This window comes from Wyeomyia smithii, chromosome 1 (genome assembly GCF_029784165.1).
Source record: "Wyeomyia smithii strain HCP4-BCI-WySm-NY-G18 chromosome 1, ASM2978416v1, whole genome shotgun sequence".
Classification (NCBI taxonomy): Eukaryota; Metazoa; Arthropoda; class Insecta; order Diptera; family Culicidae; genus Wyeomyia; species Wyeomyia smithii.
Window position 1 is genome coordinate 150,820,488 of NC_073694.1, and position 18,273 is coordinate 150,838,760.

Below are 18,273 nucleotides of genomic sequence, written 5' to 3' on the forward strand. Positions count from 1 at the left end.
GAATAAGTTTATCGAGAGATATATGTTAAAAAAAAAAGAAAAAACTCCATACAATTTTCATGTAAAACGATTTCTCAAATATAAGCGCTTTGTGGGTCCATTAAATAAACTCCGATGAACTTCAAATTTTCGTGGCTTATTGTAGAGGTCAAAAGGAAACTATTTCAGCCCGGCGCTCATTAAGATCGATAGTTTCAAAAACGGCCATATAAAATATGGCCACTCTAAAAGGCTGTTTGATTGTTGCATTCAAGAGTGGACACAAATAATGAGCTCGCAACAAACTTCCCCTCTTCAATATTTCTTTGAATTATAAACCTTAATTCAAACATAAAATGAATTGAGTGTTCATCGCGTAGGATTTTCATTCTGGAATATTAGATATTTGCAAACCTGGGATTGCGCTCAGGAACAATAGACCATTTTACGAGACGTTTCTGAACTCAATTCATGAATGAAATTTGACAGAAAGCTCGGAACCGCTGACATAAAGCACGCCCTTTTGGGATGAGATTGTTACAACGTGAATCTCCCAGCTGGTTTCGAGGTACGATGCTGGCCTAACAAGCCAGTCGTCGTATGTTCGAGTCCCGGCTCGGGAGAGACTGTTAGTGTCAGTAGGATCGTAGCGCTAGCCCCGCAATTGTCCTGTACACTTAACAGTCGGCTGCGAAGTCTGTGTATAGTAAAACAGAAGGTCGAATTCCGATACGGAATGTGGCACCCAAGGCTTTGCTTTTTTTTGGGATGAGATTGTGCCAAGCTGTGATGAACGGTACAATGTACGGAATTCATGTTTACGACAAAATTATATCAGTATACACCAAAACCATGGGCGCAACTACGGGGGGGCTAAGGGGGGCTACAGCCCCCCCCTAGCAAGTTTTAAGCCCCCCCTAGAATTTCCCAGAGAATAATTGTAGTCAATATAAATACATCCCATACTTCCTATCAGAGCATCAAAATCAACACAAATTGAGAAGTCATCATTCATTGGCTGAGAACTAGTACTGTGCCCAGGATCGATTCTCAAACCTAGCTCTCTTACTTACCTTACTAATAAGACGAGTGCCGTAGTGGCTCGTGCTGTATCAAGGAGTTGTTGCCATGCTGCTCGGTTTTGGGCTGTGTTTCGCCAGTTACTCAGACGTCTCATTACTCGCAAGTCTCTTTCGATCTGGTCGAGCCATCGCGCACGCTGCGCCCCCTAGTCCACAGGGTTGCTGAAGAGAAGTGATTTCACAGGATCATCGTCGTGCATCCTTACGACGCGACCGGCCCACCGCAACCTATTGACTTTCGCCAGCTGTGCAACGGGGTTCTCTCCAAGCAGCGCGTGCGGGGTTCTCTCCAAGCAGCGCGTTCATGCACTGTCGCCATTATCCGTCGTCTGTCTGTACTCCACAACAGATAGTCCGCAGCACCTTCTGTTCGAAAACTCCAAGAGCGTTGAGGCCAGAAGCGTTGATGTATCGATTCCGTAGAGAACTACCGGTCGTATCAGCTACATCGTCAACTTTTTACTTCGTCGCACTAGACTCGATCGAAGTGGTCATACCAATACCCCCACCACAATTGATGCGTACGTTTGTATGTCTGAGATATAAGAGCCGTCGATGAGAACATGGTCAATTTGGTTTGTTGTTCGTTGGTCAGGTGATCTCCAGGTGGTTTCGTGGATGTCTTTTTGGGGAAAGCAGGTTCTTCGGACTGCCAGTCTGCGGGAAGCTGCGAAGTTGACGCATCCCTGACCGTTGTCGTTCGTGACGGTGTGCAGGCTGTGCGGGCTAATCTCCGGCTTATGTATGTTTTCCCTACCGACCTGAGCGTTCATGTCCCCAATGACGATCTTGATGTCTCTACGCGAGCAGCTATCGTAGAGTTTCCCCAGCTGTGCGTAGAACGTTTCTTTCTCTATATCGGGACGTCCTTCGAGAGGGCAGAGAGCATTGAGAATGGTGTAGTTGTAGAACCGGCCTTTTATTATCAACAAACACAACGTGTCGCTGAACGCCTGCCACTTGATCGCACGACTCTGCATCCTGCCCAGCACTATAAAACCGGTACCCAGCTCATTGTTTGTGCCGCCGCTCTGGTAAAATTGTGCCCTGCGGCCACAAATTCGCCGTACCTTCTCTCCTTTTTGGTAAAGCTCCTGGAGCGCAACGATGCCGAACTGGTGAAGTTCTAGCTGATCCAGCAGGATTCGGTCGGCATCCGAGGCGTTAAGCGATCTACTGTTACATGTACCGTGCTTCTAATGGTCGGCCTCATTTCGTCACTAGATCATTGCGGATAATTCCGGTTCGTTTTCAATTTTTGATTGTTCGTAGTATGTTTATTTCAGCATGCTGCTTTACTAGGGCTGCGATACCTAGTCTCGCGACGGGGCCACCGTCTTGAGTGTAGAGGCGAGACACCGCATTTCATAGTTCATCGTCCACTTCGGATCAGTCGCTGTTCGAGCCGCCCCCATCCTGGAAAACAGACGCTCAGACAAGCTGCTCTCCAAGGAGAACAACTACCGCTTCCCTGTCAGCATACGACCAAGTTCCCACGGGTTCCCCAATCTTCTCATGGTTGCTCGTATTCCAGTCGGTTCCACGTGGAGTTAAGAATATGGCATTATGCCTTGGACCACACTGGGATCTATTTTATGCCGATTAGCACGGGTGTACTGCTGGTACGCACTGCCCAGCCGTTTACCAAACCTAGTTCGCCTCAATATCGAATCACTGTCAGCTGGAAGAGATGGTCAAGATATTCAATACATCTTCGGAGATTTATTCCCGATTGAAGTGGTTTTTCTTCTGTTACGACACTACTTTATGCGCTTTTAAATAGGCGCATTGTAACTCTTTTTCCAATTTTTTTTAAATTAAGTGTATGAAAACTAGCCCCCCCTAGAAATTTTCCTTAGTTGCGCCCATGACCAAAACCAAAACACTTGCATTGTTTACATAGGGTGTGTTGTCTAGCCAAAGTATTATTCGAAATAATGACTAAAAGCTTGAGAACAGTGAGCTAACAACTGTTAGATGGAAATTTACACTGATTGATATTACTTAGGGAATGTAACAAAATTCTGTACATCGATTCTATATTAACTGATGACTTTTCCAGCGAGAAAGGAGGGTTGTGGGTACGTTTCCAGCGGTTTTGAGATCTCCAATGGAATATACAGTGGTCAATGACATATAATAATTGAAACGAAAAGTCTTCACAGGCCTTATGTCCTAACGTTTTCTTTTTCTAAGCTACCTCGAGACGCCACTATGTGTATAGAGACTGTCTATGAGCCACGTTCTCATAACTGGTTACTCCAAATAACGATTTGATCCAGTCATACATTTTTCTACAATTCATATGAAACATAGTTTCTGGTCAACCCCCTACAGCCCCTTAATAGTCCACGTTGATTATGGTCGACCCTATATTTATTGTTTTATCATGTTATTCATGTGAATTATTCGTAGATACACTACTGTTCATTTTTCAGGTGTTGAAGTCAACTTTTTGTTTTTGGCACAATCTCACCCCATAGAAGGGGTGAGATTAGGCCAAAGTTAATTTAATTTTAGCAAAATTATAGTTTATTGCAAATTAACCATATTTGCGGCAGTCGTTAACTAAACATTTAAGTGTGCATTGACGTGATTTGGACCAAACTCGTTGCCTAAATGTGTACATTACAAGCTAGGGAACAAAAATGTATCCTTTTTTGGCACAATCTCACCCCGCAGACGGTACCATCCAAACAAAAGTAGCAATGCGTAACATTCTATCCAACTGTCAGAGTAAACTAGCCAAAAAGCATTTTACGACACTTCGTGAATCGATCCGGACCGATGATATTTGTTCATCATCTAAGATGACGATTGCTTCCCGAACGAGATTTTTGAAAAATTAAAATGAAAAAAAAACAACCAAGTTGTTTAGTAGATTCTCAGCTATTTTTTTTTTGTTCTTTAAAACTGTCCGATGGGTTAGAACCCTGACAAATTGTGCGCAAGCGCATACCTCCTACCATTCCGTCGCACAGTAGTCCAGCTTGCGACAGAAGAATGTTAACTTATTTAAAATTCATTGAAACCCGACAAGCTCCATTGAAGACACAAAATATATGTTTCTGTTGCTTTCTAGATTAGAATAAATAAAACTGGGAACAAAATAATCGATCATCTGCTCTCATGTTTAAGACAAATAGGAACCAATTTATTTGATCAAAATGCAACACTGTGCTGAGAGAGCAGCGTCACCAAGAGGCGCATGTGCATTATCTGTTGTTTCGGTCGCTGCCACTATGCGACCGCAGTTACGTTTAATCTCTATTACCAGAATGACTTGCTGCTAGTGTTCGTTCAGATGTTTGTTTTATGATCTTATCGTCAAAACAGTAATAAGATAAGAAACTCAGTTTACTGTTGCCTTTTTTCAACCAATTTCATATTATTTCTTCTGCTCACGTTTAGTTGGTTACAACTTGTGTCAGTTGAAACGATACCGTAAACAAAAATGGAGTGGATACGACCGGAACAACCAGTGATTCCTCAAACATGGCAAACTTTTAAGGCGAGGGACGTCGACAGCGATCGATTGATAACGTATCGAGTCGAGGACCTGACTGAGGATTGCTTCGATGATGCAATTCAACATTATATGGAGAACTTTCTAGATGACGAACCACTTTCTCAGAGTAAACGAATTTCGGAGGCAGAAGAGTCGGTGGCGGAAGTCAAAAATTTCTGGCGATGGTGTCTAGATAGAAAAATGACCATTGTATGTTACAAGGAAGGTTCTCGAGAAATCATTGGTACAAATCTTTTACATGTTAAAGGATCGCATAAGTCGCTTGATTTAGTAGTGAGTAAACGGTACGTTGATATGGTGTCAAAACAAATTTACTCATGCACAGATGAAAAGCGATCGGATAAAGGACATTTTTGCTACCCACGAGTATATTACGGATCAGTATGATGTACTAAAACAGTATGATGTGGAATACTACCTAGCTGCTTATGGATTAGCCATCAATCAACGATACCGGGGACGAGGAATCGCAACTGAAATGCTGAAGGCTCGCGTTCCTCTGTGCCGGGCTTTCGGAATTAAAGTAACGGCAACCAATTTCACTGCACTGGGATCACATTTGGCTGCGGCCAAGGCAGGGTTCCGCACGGATGTAGAAGTGACGTAAGTATGACCTCAAGCATTGGTTCTTATCTGTTCGTTTGTCCGAATAATATAGAAATCTGTGTACATATCTTATCTGTGAGTGAAGTCATTAATAGGATATTGTTTTTTCATGTTCTCAATTTCTCACAGGTACGATGATCTCGCTAAGAAGAGACCAAGATGTTCTTATCCTGGTATAAAAGAAAAAAGTTTAAAACTAATGAGTTTAAAAATCGTATAACAGAATGCAAAATTAGTTCGAAAGACTTTCAGTAGTAGCGAAGTATCAACTTCATAATCAGCAATAATGCATTTAATTCTTATATAATATTGAAACGTTAAAATAATGCTTAGGAAAATATAAGAAAACCAACAACATGATGTGTTTTATGATCTGGTTTGGAATACGTTTTGACAGAGCGTATTAACCCTATCCCCGCGGAGAGAAATCGGTTTTTACATCGAAAAATGACATTCAAACTCTTATTACTCAGCAACCGCATGCATAATTGGCACAAACTATATTGCATGTTGAAGATGTTCTCTAACTGCTTAGAATATTTCATCTTTAGAAATTTCATGCATAGTTGTTAAACTGTTATCAACGTTTATATATCATGATGCCATATGGCATCACCCGCAGGGAATGGTTTAAAATATTTTTTTTTTCTATCAAATTTCATTTAGTTACTAACCATGCTGTTAGCAGTTGTCCTAATTATTTCAGTTGATAATTTTTGAAGAGAACATTAGTTTGGGATAGTTAATATCTGTTCCAGTAAAAATGTAACTGAATTTCCCCGATATGCTCAGAACTGAACTTCGTTGAAACAGAAATGTTTCAAATACATAACACATATGCGTGTACGACGGACATGTACAAAGATAATTGTTATAAAACGTTTTTCATATTTTTGATTTTTTTAAATGCATTTTTGTGACTGAAGCTCAAACTCAAACTGGAATTTTCCATTTCAATAGTTAAAATGGATTTACCAATCTGCAAACGGCATCAAACCTCTCTAAAGCACCATTTAAAGTAGTTTCTTCGATGAAACTCGCTCAATCGCTCAACTAACACATACGCCGCCTTGAAATCCGTTAACAGGTTCGGTGTTTGATATTCCATATAATCAAATAGATCGTATCGTGCAGCTGCTCAATTATCGCAATTGTAAGTTCGACCGGGTTGTAATCCTTTCCAGTGTTGCCACCTTTCATTGATCGCTTGCTCAACTTCACTCTGTATTATTCATTCGTCGTCAACAACTTTTATTTTGTTTCTTTATAGCTCCTCTTTTTTTTATTATTCAGTAATGGTGGTATCCCTTCCATCTGACTGCAATCGTCGGTTTGTCAGTAAACAACCCAACAGAGGAAATGTGAAGAAAGTTGCACTCAAATGTGGAAACACGAAATGCAGATGCGGTTCTATCAAATATGCCGAAAAGCGAAGATCAGGTTAGTAGCACCTGACCAGATGTACTTATTAGATGACATCGCACAGTAGGCCAGTTTCAAGCAAATTCACATGAGAACATGTTTTATTTATAGTTTTAATTTTAACGAAGAAAATAACATGTAATGCTCTATTGATGATAGAAAAATCGCTTAAATTAATTAGCTTGCGCACAAGATACTATTCTGTGACTCTTGAGCAATTGTATGCGAAATCGGTATATGTCTTTTTAAGCCTTTTAAATTGGTAATTAGCTCTTGATTAAAATAACCCTGCACGGGTAAAAATATTTTCCCGTTTTCATGACCTTTCAGGTCATGAATGTTGTTTTCCGACAGAATCATGACCTATGACTCATGATATCATGATGTCAACCCCGAATATCATGAGCTATGAAAAGCGTTTTCAAGAATGTGACTCATGGCTATTATAAGCTCATTTACATCGCTGTCGCATGGACTCATAGAATCATGAGTTATGACTCATGATACCATGGGTTGGACTCTGAATATCATGAGCTACTCAGAGCGTTTTTATAAATACGACTCATGACTGCTGAAAACGTAACACACATCTGTCAAACTGTGCGCCGGTATATTCAGTGATTGCAAGTTTATAAACCGTGATTAATACCGTAGGTGGACTAGCGTATTTCATGTGCAAAACAAGGTTTTCGCGAGTGAACGTGTTGATAAAACATAAGACGAGTGTCCGGTTGCATAAATTTACTCAACACAGTATTATCAAGTGCGGTTGAAACTGAAACAACTGTGGCAGAGAACATACGATTGCTGCTAGAATTGATGGATAAGAAGCTGTGCGGCGAGTGTCATCTGCCTATTAATGATTTGAAACCAGTGCCCCGCGGTTTCTACGATGCCTTTTGTCACATCGGCTAGCAATGTTGTGGAATTAACGGTCGTGCCCACAAGGATTTGTTCGCACAAGGAAAGGCAATGCTTATTTGTCCCGCCTGTAAAAATAAATTAGGCGGTAGAAGAATTCGTGCCTATTTTGCCGAAAAACTAAATAATGTGCCGGCTGTGCCAACGAATGCTGTTCAGTTTAAACAGCTGTGTATGTACGTAATTCTGCAAGCCGTGGCAGTAACTCGATCGATTTGAATGATCTTTCGGTTGCATCTATCACCCCCGCTTCCCAATCAGTTAGGTGGTGGTTGTATTCGCTTCACATGAACTCTAAACTGCAGATTTGTGAAATACCTGTGTGTTTTCCAACCAGGTTTTCTGACAAATTTCGCTAGCGGGAATTTGGAACTGTAAACTATCTTGACACATCACTGAAGTTGAGCATAATAAAGACTTGTTTTTTTACGTAGAACTACATTTCTCAGTAAGATCGGCTACATTGGGGTGAAAATGAAAATATAAAAACGGAAAAGGGGACAAAATTTGTGTTTTTTTATGCTTATAAGCCGCTTAGTTTCCAACGCATTCCCGTCGTTTTTGTAGCAATCAATTGAAAATTATCCACGCGTGAGCCCCCAAATATAGACAATTGTAATTTGATTATTTGAACTATTGTAGGTAGCGAACGGCTTCGGCAGTGGTTAAGATTGCTGCAGAAAACCTGCCCGAGCCTTTCGCTACCCTACTATTGAAAATTGTTATTGAAAAGTGTTAAAATAACAAGAAATAAAACAAAATTTACTAAAAAGTCTTGAAAAAGCAATCAGTTTACTAGTGAAGGATGGGTGCTAACATGTAGCAGCGGGCAGCAGCGATAGTGAGTACCAGTAGCGGTAGTAGTAGCAGCGTCAGCGGTGAGTGTAACGGTATTACCTCTCCTAGTAAAAAGCTGCTTATGTGCGGTAGCGACAATTCCTCCAGTGAAAAATAGCCTTATTTTGGCAACACACAAACGGGGGTGTTGGCAATCAAAATCTGTCTGTAGTCAAATTTTTAGTCCGAAAACAGCTTTTAATATCAGGAATAGCACAGAGATGGGATCAGCATCATATCATAAATTGAATTAAAAAACTAATTGTCCTTTTAGGGTGAACTAAATAGTCAATTGACGAGTTAAAATTTTGTCGTTCATACATTACACCTTAATCAAAATGTTGGTGTGCCTTGATATAGACGATTGTAAATTCGATATGATCTTCATGTCTCAGTACGAGTTCGAAATTTAAATGTGCATCAAGGAACAAATAACTGAGTGACCAACTTTTTTATAAGTAGACCGTGTTGATGTTTTCCACAATAATGCGAAGAAGCCCAGTTTAAAGCAACCATCAACGTCAAACATTAGTTCTACTATTCAGGATGTCCATGATGTTCAACATATTGCTTTCTGAGAGAATTTGAGGCGACATTTTGACGACAACTTATAAACATTTAAGCATCTGATAGGAACAGCTTCTACTACATTTACACAGTTTATCTAACTATAATCGATCCGCTGCATCACGCCACGCCATTCCGATGCGTCTTGAAACAATTATTTTTGGCTGATCGTGCTCGCGAGTAGGGGAGTGCACGCTAATAAGACCGTAAATAGGAGTGTGTGTCCATGGTTTCGGGAACGAAGAAAACTTGCAAGCGCCAACACTCGGTAGTGTGAAATGAAGGAAGTGTGGAAGAACGAGAGACAGTTCGAATTGTGGAGGTACTCCATTGTGTGTGTGTGATTTCGGTAGCGGTGAGAACACTACTTGGAGTATCGCATGCTTGTTTAGAGCGAGTTTAGCAACACTGGAGCATACAACCATAAACCATTTGTAGTTAAAAAAACTTTAAAACAAGTTGTTTTCCTTGTTTTGTGTTGCAAAATAATTTTTTTCGTGTATACTTTTATCGGTAAGATAAAACTGTTATCTGCAACTTTTCTGAAGAAGTCACACCGATTAAACAAACCGTTCTGTCTCTAAAAATATTTTTTAACCATCCATAAGGCAATCCACGGGTGACGTTTCACTGCTTGTACGTTTGTAATTGTTTTTTCAAGTTGCAAAACCAAAACACAAAATCTTTCAATGCCGGAAATAGAAATCTTAAGTGATATTTTATTATTGGGTAAAGGATTGTCGCCAACCATACTGGAGCAACCGATCGTTTGTTTTTCGTGCTTTTCGATCCGGGTTGCATCTAAGTTGCGACCGTTCGAATATACCTAAGGCTGTCAAAAGTTGAAAACTAACTGAAATCAGCTGACCGCACCTGTCTCGTCAATTGCCTTAGCAACATCCATAAATTACGCTACAAACCCAAATTTTTGGACCCCCACCCTCCCATATGTGACGAAAAGTAACGCCAAAACCTACCTCCCATAAAAATTACGTAACGCTGTAGAAGAATACGCCAAATAAAAATGCTCATATTTGGAAAGTCTCCCCATGGATTTTTTGTTACGTAACGCTGATCTTACCTCCCCCTCCCCTATATAACAAATCGTAATGCCAAAAAATATATCCCCCTCCCTCCTATAGGTATTACGTAATTTATGGATGCCGCTAAATTATTCGTGACCAAAAACAAAAAATAATAATAGCACAAAATGACATCTTCAGCCCATGAGAACATCTATGTAAAGTGCAAATGCAATGCTATGCAAATGACATTTAAAAAAAATAGATGAGAAACATTTTGTGTTCTCTAATGTCATCGATAAAGATTTACAGTACTTTTTTCAGAAAAAATAAAATCCGTTAGGAAAAACGTTCAAAAATGGTTGAAATATTATAAATTGATTAGGGTATCGAACGTCTTTGGCAGGTTTTTGCATAATACTGCAGCAGAAAAGCTGCCAATAAAAACTTATTAATTTATGTTTTACTTTGTTCTGCCGTGCAAATCATAAATAATACTGACTGTCGAACTTGTTACTACAAACGCAAATCCGCAAACCCGTTACGGTTTGGCATCTGAGACCGTGAACGAAATCTGATCTTTTACGATTTTTAGTTTTAAGTTGAAAAATGATAATTTCAATAATTCATAATCATAAATCAAATTCCAACTTATCAGAGTGATGAATCCAATTCAACTTTATCTTAAGTTTAATGAATTTTTATTGTAGTTTTATGAAATAAATTATTGACTTCTTAAACCAAAACACGAATTCAAATATAATGTCTAATTTCATTCGTGGAACGCTAGATCACATGAATTATATTTTCAGTTTCGTGATCGATAAATCATGACATTAAGATTTAATGAACCAAAGTGAAGTTTCATAAATTAAATGTACACCCAGTCCGCACAAATGACATGTTGGTGACCTTTAAGAGAAGATTAATATTCGCATTAGAAATATGTTCTGTAAATGGTCAGGAATGCTGAAAAAGCGTCGAAATGGCGGGGCTTACAGCCTTATACAATTTTTGGCATTTACATGTTTTCAACTGTGTGATATTTATAGGAGAAACCAGAAACGTTTCTAATTTTGTTTTAAGTTGTCATCGCGAGTCGTATTTTTATCAACACATTCATGAATATTTTTCGTGACAAAGTTCTAAAATAAAGTATACGAACATTGCTATTTAATTTTTTTTTATTTCGCCGATAAAATTTAGAAATGATTGAACGTGTACATATTAGCAATAACATAGAGCAAGTTGAATTTGCGATGAATGCCAAAAGTTATTTTCAAATGCAATCCCATTTTCATGGAGAAAGTATGTCGCCTACCCCTTAAAATTTTCGCGCGCCTTCCCAAAAATTAGGTTTTAGATAGTATTCGTAAAATTATAAATATTTTAGAATGAAATTTATTGTTTTTTTAAGCGTCTGTCTGTTAATGGATAACTCTTGTTGTAATTTTGTTACAAAATATATGAAAATTATCAAGGAAAACTTCTAAATCATATTATGGTTTAATTTTATAATATATGTACTACTCTCGTCAAGCATTGCCTCCATTTTAGTGAGCCAACAAACTTTAGGTGCTCGTCACCAATTCTTGGTGACTTTCGTGAAAAAGATGCATTCCTCTTAATAACGTTTATGGATCATTTCTTTATTCTTCAATAAACATCAATTAATACGGGGACTCTTTTGAGACTAATCGAACGTTAGTTTGAAGAAATATGTGACCTTATTAATTTCAACTAATCTTTTCGAAGCCACTTGATTAAAAAGTATAGTTACTAAAATTCCGCGAAATTTTTGAAAAGATCACATATTCATAACAACATTTGACATATTCTTTACAAAAGTCACGGTGACTAAAAAGGAACATTTGTTGATTGAAGCCCGATGTTCACCTTTTCTGATATTTATTTAAACTAGAAGAGATGATTACCAAAATCACTGCGACAATGTTAAAAACATATAAGTTTTTTTCAAAAGGTCACAAATTCTATTGAACAAAACTTTTGACAAATATTCTCTCACAGAAGTCACAGTGACTAACAGGGGAAACTATTCCTATGAAGGTCATCATGAAGTTATCAGAAAAATTTAAATGTACCTTTTAATGACTTAGTGACTATTCTAAGACAACATACCATTTGTACTTCAAATTATCACCGTGACTACTTAATGGAAAAAATAATTTCGTTTCACAAGTGGAATAATTTCGCCTGTGACCCTTCAGAGTAGAATAAATAAATTTTAGTTCAATTATCACAGAGACAAAATAAAAGAAAAATTTGTTTTATAATCATAGCGCTAGTGTCTTTTGTAAGAAAACTAACACAAGTTTTTCTATAAAAAGTAATGGTTACTCGCGTACGAAAACTATTTCCATATTATTTTTAAAACATTCGGGGGACAATAATTGGTCGAGTAATCGGCGATCAAAGATTAACCATACCGTATGCTTCCTGCAAGCTACTGCAGAGAAATTTTGTTATAATACCATTACAAACTGTTCGAATGATTTCGTTTTTTCATGAAAGATAAATTATCAGTTTTAACATCCACTAGTATTAAAAACTCAATTTTCAAAAAAATGGCGCTTGGTTCGGTCTGGTCGCACGCCGACCAATTGTAAGAAAAAAGTCTTATTTTATTTGTGACTCTCGTGCGGATTGGGCAATTTCGTGATTCGGATCGCATAAATCATAATTTCATGAAACTAGCCCAATCAATCATGAGTTCAATTCATGGTTTCCTAAATCAAAGCAAGGTTTTAAAAATCGAACACCCGATTTCATGAGTCAAATGCTATATGTCCCGACTCGCAACTCATGATTTCATAAATCAAAATCATGGTTCCAAAGCCAATGCAAGAATTCATAAATCGAACGCCCGATTCCATGAATCAAATGCTATATGTCCTGACTCGCAACTCATGATTTCATAAATCAAAATCAGCCAAAGCAAGAATTCATAAATCGAACACCCGATTCCTGGAGTCAAATGCTAAATTGCATGACCCGTGACTCATGATTTCACGAGTTCAGCTCATAATTTCATGGGTTAGAATAAGCCAAAGCAAAAATTCATAAATCAAACACTCGATTCCCGGAGCCAAATGCTATATTTTATGACTCGCATTTCATGATTTCATAAATCACAATCATGGTTCCATCAGTCAAAGGGAGATTTCATAATTTGAACGCCCGATTTCATGAGTCAAATGAGTCAATTTTCATGACCCGTAAATCATGGTTTCAATCCAAATTGCTCATGATGTCAGCAAAACAGTAACGCACGGGGTGCGTTACGAACAATTGGCTCATGATTCCATGAGTCTTTACTCATGGTGTATATTCATACCATGAAAATACATCCAAATCGTGAAATCATGAGTCATTTTGCCCGTTTTCGAGATTTTATTTCTACCCGTGTGAGTGAAGCTTTTCTCGAAATATAAAAAAAAAAAACATTTTCTCTATGAGTTTAATTTAACATATCTTCTTAGACATACTCTCTATAGATAAAAATAAACAAAACATGGAAACCAAACATTCAACCGTCACTTTTCAATCTGAAAGATTTCGTAAGCTCAGTAAAAGATCACTGTGGCTAAGTGGCGCATGTGCATTGTCTGTTGTTTCGGTAGCTTCAACCATGCGGCCGCAGTTACATTTGTTCTCTATTATCAGAATGACTTGCTGCTAGTGTTTATTCAAATGTTGGTTTTATAATCTTATCATATTTTTCTGTCAACCATAGTAAGATAAGAAGTTTCTTAACCCCTATTTATATTATTCCCCCAGCTGAGCGGTTACAAACCTAATTCAGTTGTAACGAAATCATAAGTGTATTTACAAATCAATAATGGAGTGGACACGGCCGGAACAACCAGTGATTCCTCAAACGTGGTATACTTTTAAGGCGAAAGACGTCGACAGTGATCGATTGATAACGTACCGAGTCGAAGATCTCACTGAGGATCGCTTTGATGATGTGATTCAACATTACATGGAAAATTTTCTAGATGACGAACCACTTTGTCAGAGTAAGAAAGTTTCGGAGGATGAATTGTCGCTAGCTGAAATTCGTGGTTTCTGGCGATGGTGTTTGAATAAGCGAATGACCATTGCGTGTTACAAGAAAGGTTCTCGAGAAATTGTTGGTGCTTATCTTTTACATGTTAAAGGATCAAAGAAATTGTTAGATGCAAAAGTGAGTAAACAATACAATGATAAGTTGTGTCAATAACAAATACGGTTTTACATAGATTCGAGGCGAGAAGCTAAAGGACATTGTTGCCACCAACGAATATATGACGGATCAGTATGACGTACAAAAACAGTATGATGTAGAATATTACCTAACTGCTTATGGATTAGCCATCAATCAACGATACCGAGGACGGGAAATTGCAACTGAAATGCTGAAGGTTCGCGTTCCTCTGTGCCGGGCATTTGGAATTAAAGTAACGGCAACCAATTTTACTGCCCTAGCATCACAGTTGGCTGCGGCCAAGGTAGGGTTCCGAACGGATTTAGAAGTGACGTAAGTATGACATCAAACATAGGTTTTTATCTGTTTGTTCTATGATAAAGCAAAGATAAATCTGTGTTTTTTATGTGTTCGAAAGCTATTTACTCGGCCTTGATGTTCAGTATTTATTTGTTCGCAGGTACGATGATTTCGCAAAAATGGGACCTCACTATTTCTATCCTGGAATAAAATCAAAAAGCTTGAAATTAATGAGCTTGAAAATCGAATAACAGAGTAAAAGACTATTTAAATCGAATATGGAAACTCATTCTTTCAGAAAAGTATCGATCGAATGGAAGAAAAGACTTCTGTCAACAATAAAATTACTCAAGTGTTTTAAGCAGTATACCGAAAAGTAGTCGTAAAGTTTCAAATGCAAAAATTAAAACGAAACCATTGAAAAAATAAAACATTATAGCTTATTGAAATAACAGTACATCAAATAGTAGGAGGGTGGTATCCAAGACACGACTGCATAGTTGACGTAGGACTACGTTAGTTTTAAAATTTATTTTGAGACTACATGCTTTGTTTGATTTGAACACGTTTTACTTCGCACGGTTCGATTTTGGCAAACATGTGACATCAAGAATCTAGGTCGTGACCGGCCACATCTGCCGTGAGCTGTGATTTTGACGTAAGCGCCAGAAGCACAAAATCGCTCCAGAGGCGTAAGTACGGTATATTTCGTAGATTGCAGACTGGTGACTAACGCTTCCACTCGGATTGTATGAGGTACAATGTTTGGGAGTAACATTTAAACCAATTTGAGATGAAGAAGGCCCGATAGTTATCATTGCTGGCCACGCCCATCTTTACCGAAGCTTGGGGACATAAGAAAGGATATTGATGATGTAATACTTACTTAGTGAGAGGCCACCGACTCAGTAACAGTAACTCAGTTATGCAGGAAGTTGTTGGCGTAAGAACTATCTATTAAAATTCTATTGAAAAAAACTGGCAAAATTCCATGCATTCAAAGCCTTGAGAATTTATTAAAATGCAAACACGCACCTGAGCCAAAACATATTCCTTATTTCGATCTCAAACCACCAAATTTATCACAATACAGTTGTCGTGAATTCGTATGACGCTGCCACAGAATTCAATCATAATTTTTAAAACTGTTCTGCTGCAACATGTAACCAAAAGCTTGAGAAATCGAAAAACTCGGAACTCTTTACTGAGCAGCTCTATCGCCTTGCTGCTCTATCCGAAGGTAGATGGCGTTTCAAGCGCTCTTTAGTCAGCCAACAATCCCAAAAACGCTCTTTTTTCACTCTCTCTCTAGTGCGACTTGAACACAAACAAAATACAAAGCAATTCGAAACACTTTGAATAAAAATGTTACTTATGTTGATGTTGATCTGAACAACATGTTTCGTTGCTTTGATTTATGTTTTTGACGTTGACTAACGTCTATATCGAAGTTAGGCCCCTGAATTTGAAAATCTAGTAATTCAACCAGGAAAACCAGAGAAAAGTGGTCAGGTTTTGAGCGCTTATTTTGCAGTCATCTATAATCAGATTTTCGAGGTTTTGGCATCAATCGATCAGAAATTCTTTTACGGTTAAATTTATGTAACAAAAACAAACTTTTGTTTGAGATACACTATTGAAAAATTGGTAATTAATATCGATTGTCTAAATCATACCGCGCAGCCAATCACTACCTCTCTTCCCAAGCACAGTCGACACTAACGGATACAATCGATCTGACTTTGTTGTTATTGTTGTTGTCACTTTCTGTTTCCGATGTTTATGCTGCTGCTAGCGGAAAAAACCTTGCAAATATGCATTTTTTTGTTGGTGTTAATATTACGACAGCGGCCGGCGCCCCATAATTCTGATTCCAAAACCGCACCAGTGACATGCGGACGCTAGGTGATAGCAGCTGAAAGGAGGAAATACAAAATAGTACCGGTCATCTCGTGCCGGTTTCACCCGTTATGCTGGTGGCTTTAGTAGTAAATGGCTACTGCAAAACACTTAAATGGCTGGAATTCTGGACGGACTAACCAGGAAACTATAATCGGCAACTGGCACCTTTTGTTGCCTCGAAATTTTGGTACAGAAGCGGCTAATTGAATTTTCTGTTTTACCAAATGCTGCTGCTAGCGGAAAAAACCTTGCAAAAATGCATGTTTGTGTTGGTGTTAATATTACGACAGCGGCCGGCGCAGCTTTCAAGAGACATTTGTCTCTACCATTCCATCATCTATGTAGCCCCGCCTTCTTTCTAATTATCTGACGAAGCCTTGGTATAAAACGTATCGTTCGAACATTTCACCCCATCAGTTTCACTACTAAACCGTACCGGATACATACGGACGCTCGGTGTTAGCAGCTAAAAGGAGGAAAAACAAAATAGTAACGGTCATCTCGTGCCGGTTTGACCCGTGATGCTGGTGGCTACTGCAAAATACTAAAATGGCTGGAATTCTGGACGGAAACCAGTAAACAAGAAATCGGCAACTGGCACCTTTTGGTGCCTCGCAGTTTTATAATAGAAGCGGTTAGTTGAATTTTATGTTTTACAATTGCTGCTGTTAGCGAAAAAAAACCTTGCTAAAATGCATGTTTATGTTGATGTTAATTTCACGACAGCGCTAGGTGTTAGCAGCTGAAAGGAGGAAAGACAAAATAGTACCGGTCATCTCGTGCCGGTTTCACCCGTTATGCTGGTGGCTTTAGTAGTAAATGGCTACTGCAAAACACTTAAATGGCTGGAATACTGGACGGACTAACCAGGAAACTTTAATCGGCAACTGGCACCTTTTGGTGCCTTGAAATTTTGTTACAGAAGCGGCTAATTGAATTTTCTGTTTTACCAAATGCTGCTGCAAGCGGAAAAAACCTTGCATAAATGCATGTTTGTGTTGGTGTTAATATTACGACAGCGGCCGGCGCAGCTTTCAAGAAAAATTTTTCCTTACCATTCCATCACCTATGTAGTCCCTCCTTCTTTTTATTTATCTGACGAAGCCTTGGTATAAAACGTACCGTTCGAACATTTCACCCCATCAGTTTCATTACTAAAACGTACCAGCTACATACGGACGCTATCTTGAAAGAATTCTGGACGGACTGACCAAAAACATGGATATATTCGGCACCTGGCCCCTTTTGGTGCCTCGAAATTTTGTTACAGAAGCGGCTAATTGAATTTTCTGTTTTATTACAAAATGCTGCTGCTAGCGGATAAAACCTTGCAAATATGCATCTGTTTGTTGGTGTTAATTTTACGACAGCGGCCGGCGCCCCATCATTTTGATTCCAAAACTGCACCAGCGACATGCGGACGCTAGGTGATAGCAGCTGAAAGGAGGAAAGATAAGAGTACCGGTCATCTCGTGCCGGTTTTACTCGTTATGCTGGTGGCTGTTAGTAATAAATGGCACTGCAAAATACTAAAATGGCTAACCAAAAACAAAAATATATTCGGCACCTGGCCCCTTTTGGTGCCTAGAAATTTTGTTACAGAAGCGGTTAATTGAATTTTCTGTTTTACCAAATGCTGCTGCAAGCGGAAAAAACCTTGCATAAATGCATGTTTGTGTTGGTGTTAATATTACGATGGCTAACCAAAAACAAAAATATATTCGGCACCTGGCCCCTTTTGGTGCCTAGAAATTTTGTTACAGAAGCGGTTAATTGAATTTTCTGTTTTACCAAATGCTGCTGCAAGCGGAAAAAACCTTGCATAAATGCATGTTTGTGTTGGTGTTAATATTACGACAGCGGCCGGCGCAGCTTTCAAGAAAAATTTTTCCTTACCAT

At 38.7% G+C, this 18,273-nt stretch overlaps 2 protein-coding genes across 4 annotated transcripts; both read left to right on the forward strand.

Annotated features, from left to right (window-relative positions):
- The first annotated feature begins 4,515 nt into the window (after window positions 1-4,515).
- LOC129717276 (uncharacterized) lies at window positions 4,516-5,197 on the forward strand. Its single transcript, XM_055667138.1, has 2 exons — window positions 4,516-4,863; window positions 4,916-5,197. The coding sequence occupies exons 1-2, from the start codon at window positions 4,516-4,518 to the stop codon at window positions 5,195-5,197; spliced, it is 630 nt and encodes a 209-aa protein (XP_055523113.1).
- Window positions 5,052-15,486, forward strand: LOC129718108 (uncharacterized). Of its 3 annotated transcripts, XM_055668528.1 has the most exons (5): window positions 5,090-5,193; window positions 6,490-6,636; window positions 13,764-14,172; window positions 14,228-14,505; window positions 14,633-15,486. In XM_055668528.1, exons 3-5 carry the CDS (start codon window positions 13,825-13,827, stop codon window positions 14,721-14,723), a joined length of 717 nt encoding a protein of 238 aa, XP_055524503.1. In that variant the 5' UTR covers window positions 5,090-5,193; window positions 6,490-6,636; window positions 13,764-13,824; the 3' UTR covers window positions 14,724-15,486. The 3 variants fall into 3 exon arrangements, with proteins under 3 accessions (XP_055524505.1, XP_055524503.1, XP_055524506.1); XM_055668530.1 differs by lacking the exon at window positions 6,490-6,636 and having other exon boundaries at window positions 5,052-5,193; XM_055668531.1 differs by lacking the exons at window positions 5,090-5,193; window positions 6,490-6,636 and adding an exon at window positions 13,558-13,678.
- The last annotated feature ends 2,787 nt before the right edge of the window (window positions 15,487-18,273 follow it).

What these genes read in the sequence shown, in the direction of transcription:
- LOC129717276 (XM_055667138.1), top strand. Translation starts at nt 4,516, where the DNA reads ATGGAGTGGATACGACCGGAACAACCAGTGATTCCTCAAACATGGCAA. An exon ending in ATAAGTCGCTTGATTTAGTA is followed by an intron (nt 4,864 to 4,915) that starts GTGAGTAAACGG and finishes ACTCATGCACAG; the next exon opens with ATGAAAAGCGATCGGATAAA.
- LOC129718108 (XM_055668530.1), top strand. Translation starts at nt 13,825, where the DNA reads ATGGAGTGGACACGGCCGGAACAACCAGTGATTCCTCAAACGTGGTAT. An exon ending in AGAAATTGTTAGATGCAAAA is followed by an intron (nt 14,173 to 14,227) that starts GTGAGTAAACAA and finishes GGTTTTACATAG; the next exon opens with ATTCGAGGCGAGAAGCTAAA. An exon ending in CGAACGGATTTAGAAGTGAC is followed by an intron (nt 14,506 to 14,632) that starts GTAAGTATGACA and finishes ATTTGTTCGCAG; the next exon opens with GTACGATGATTTCGCAAAAA.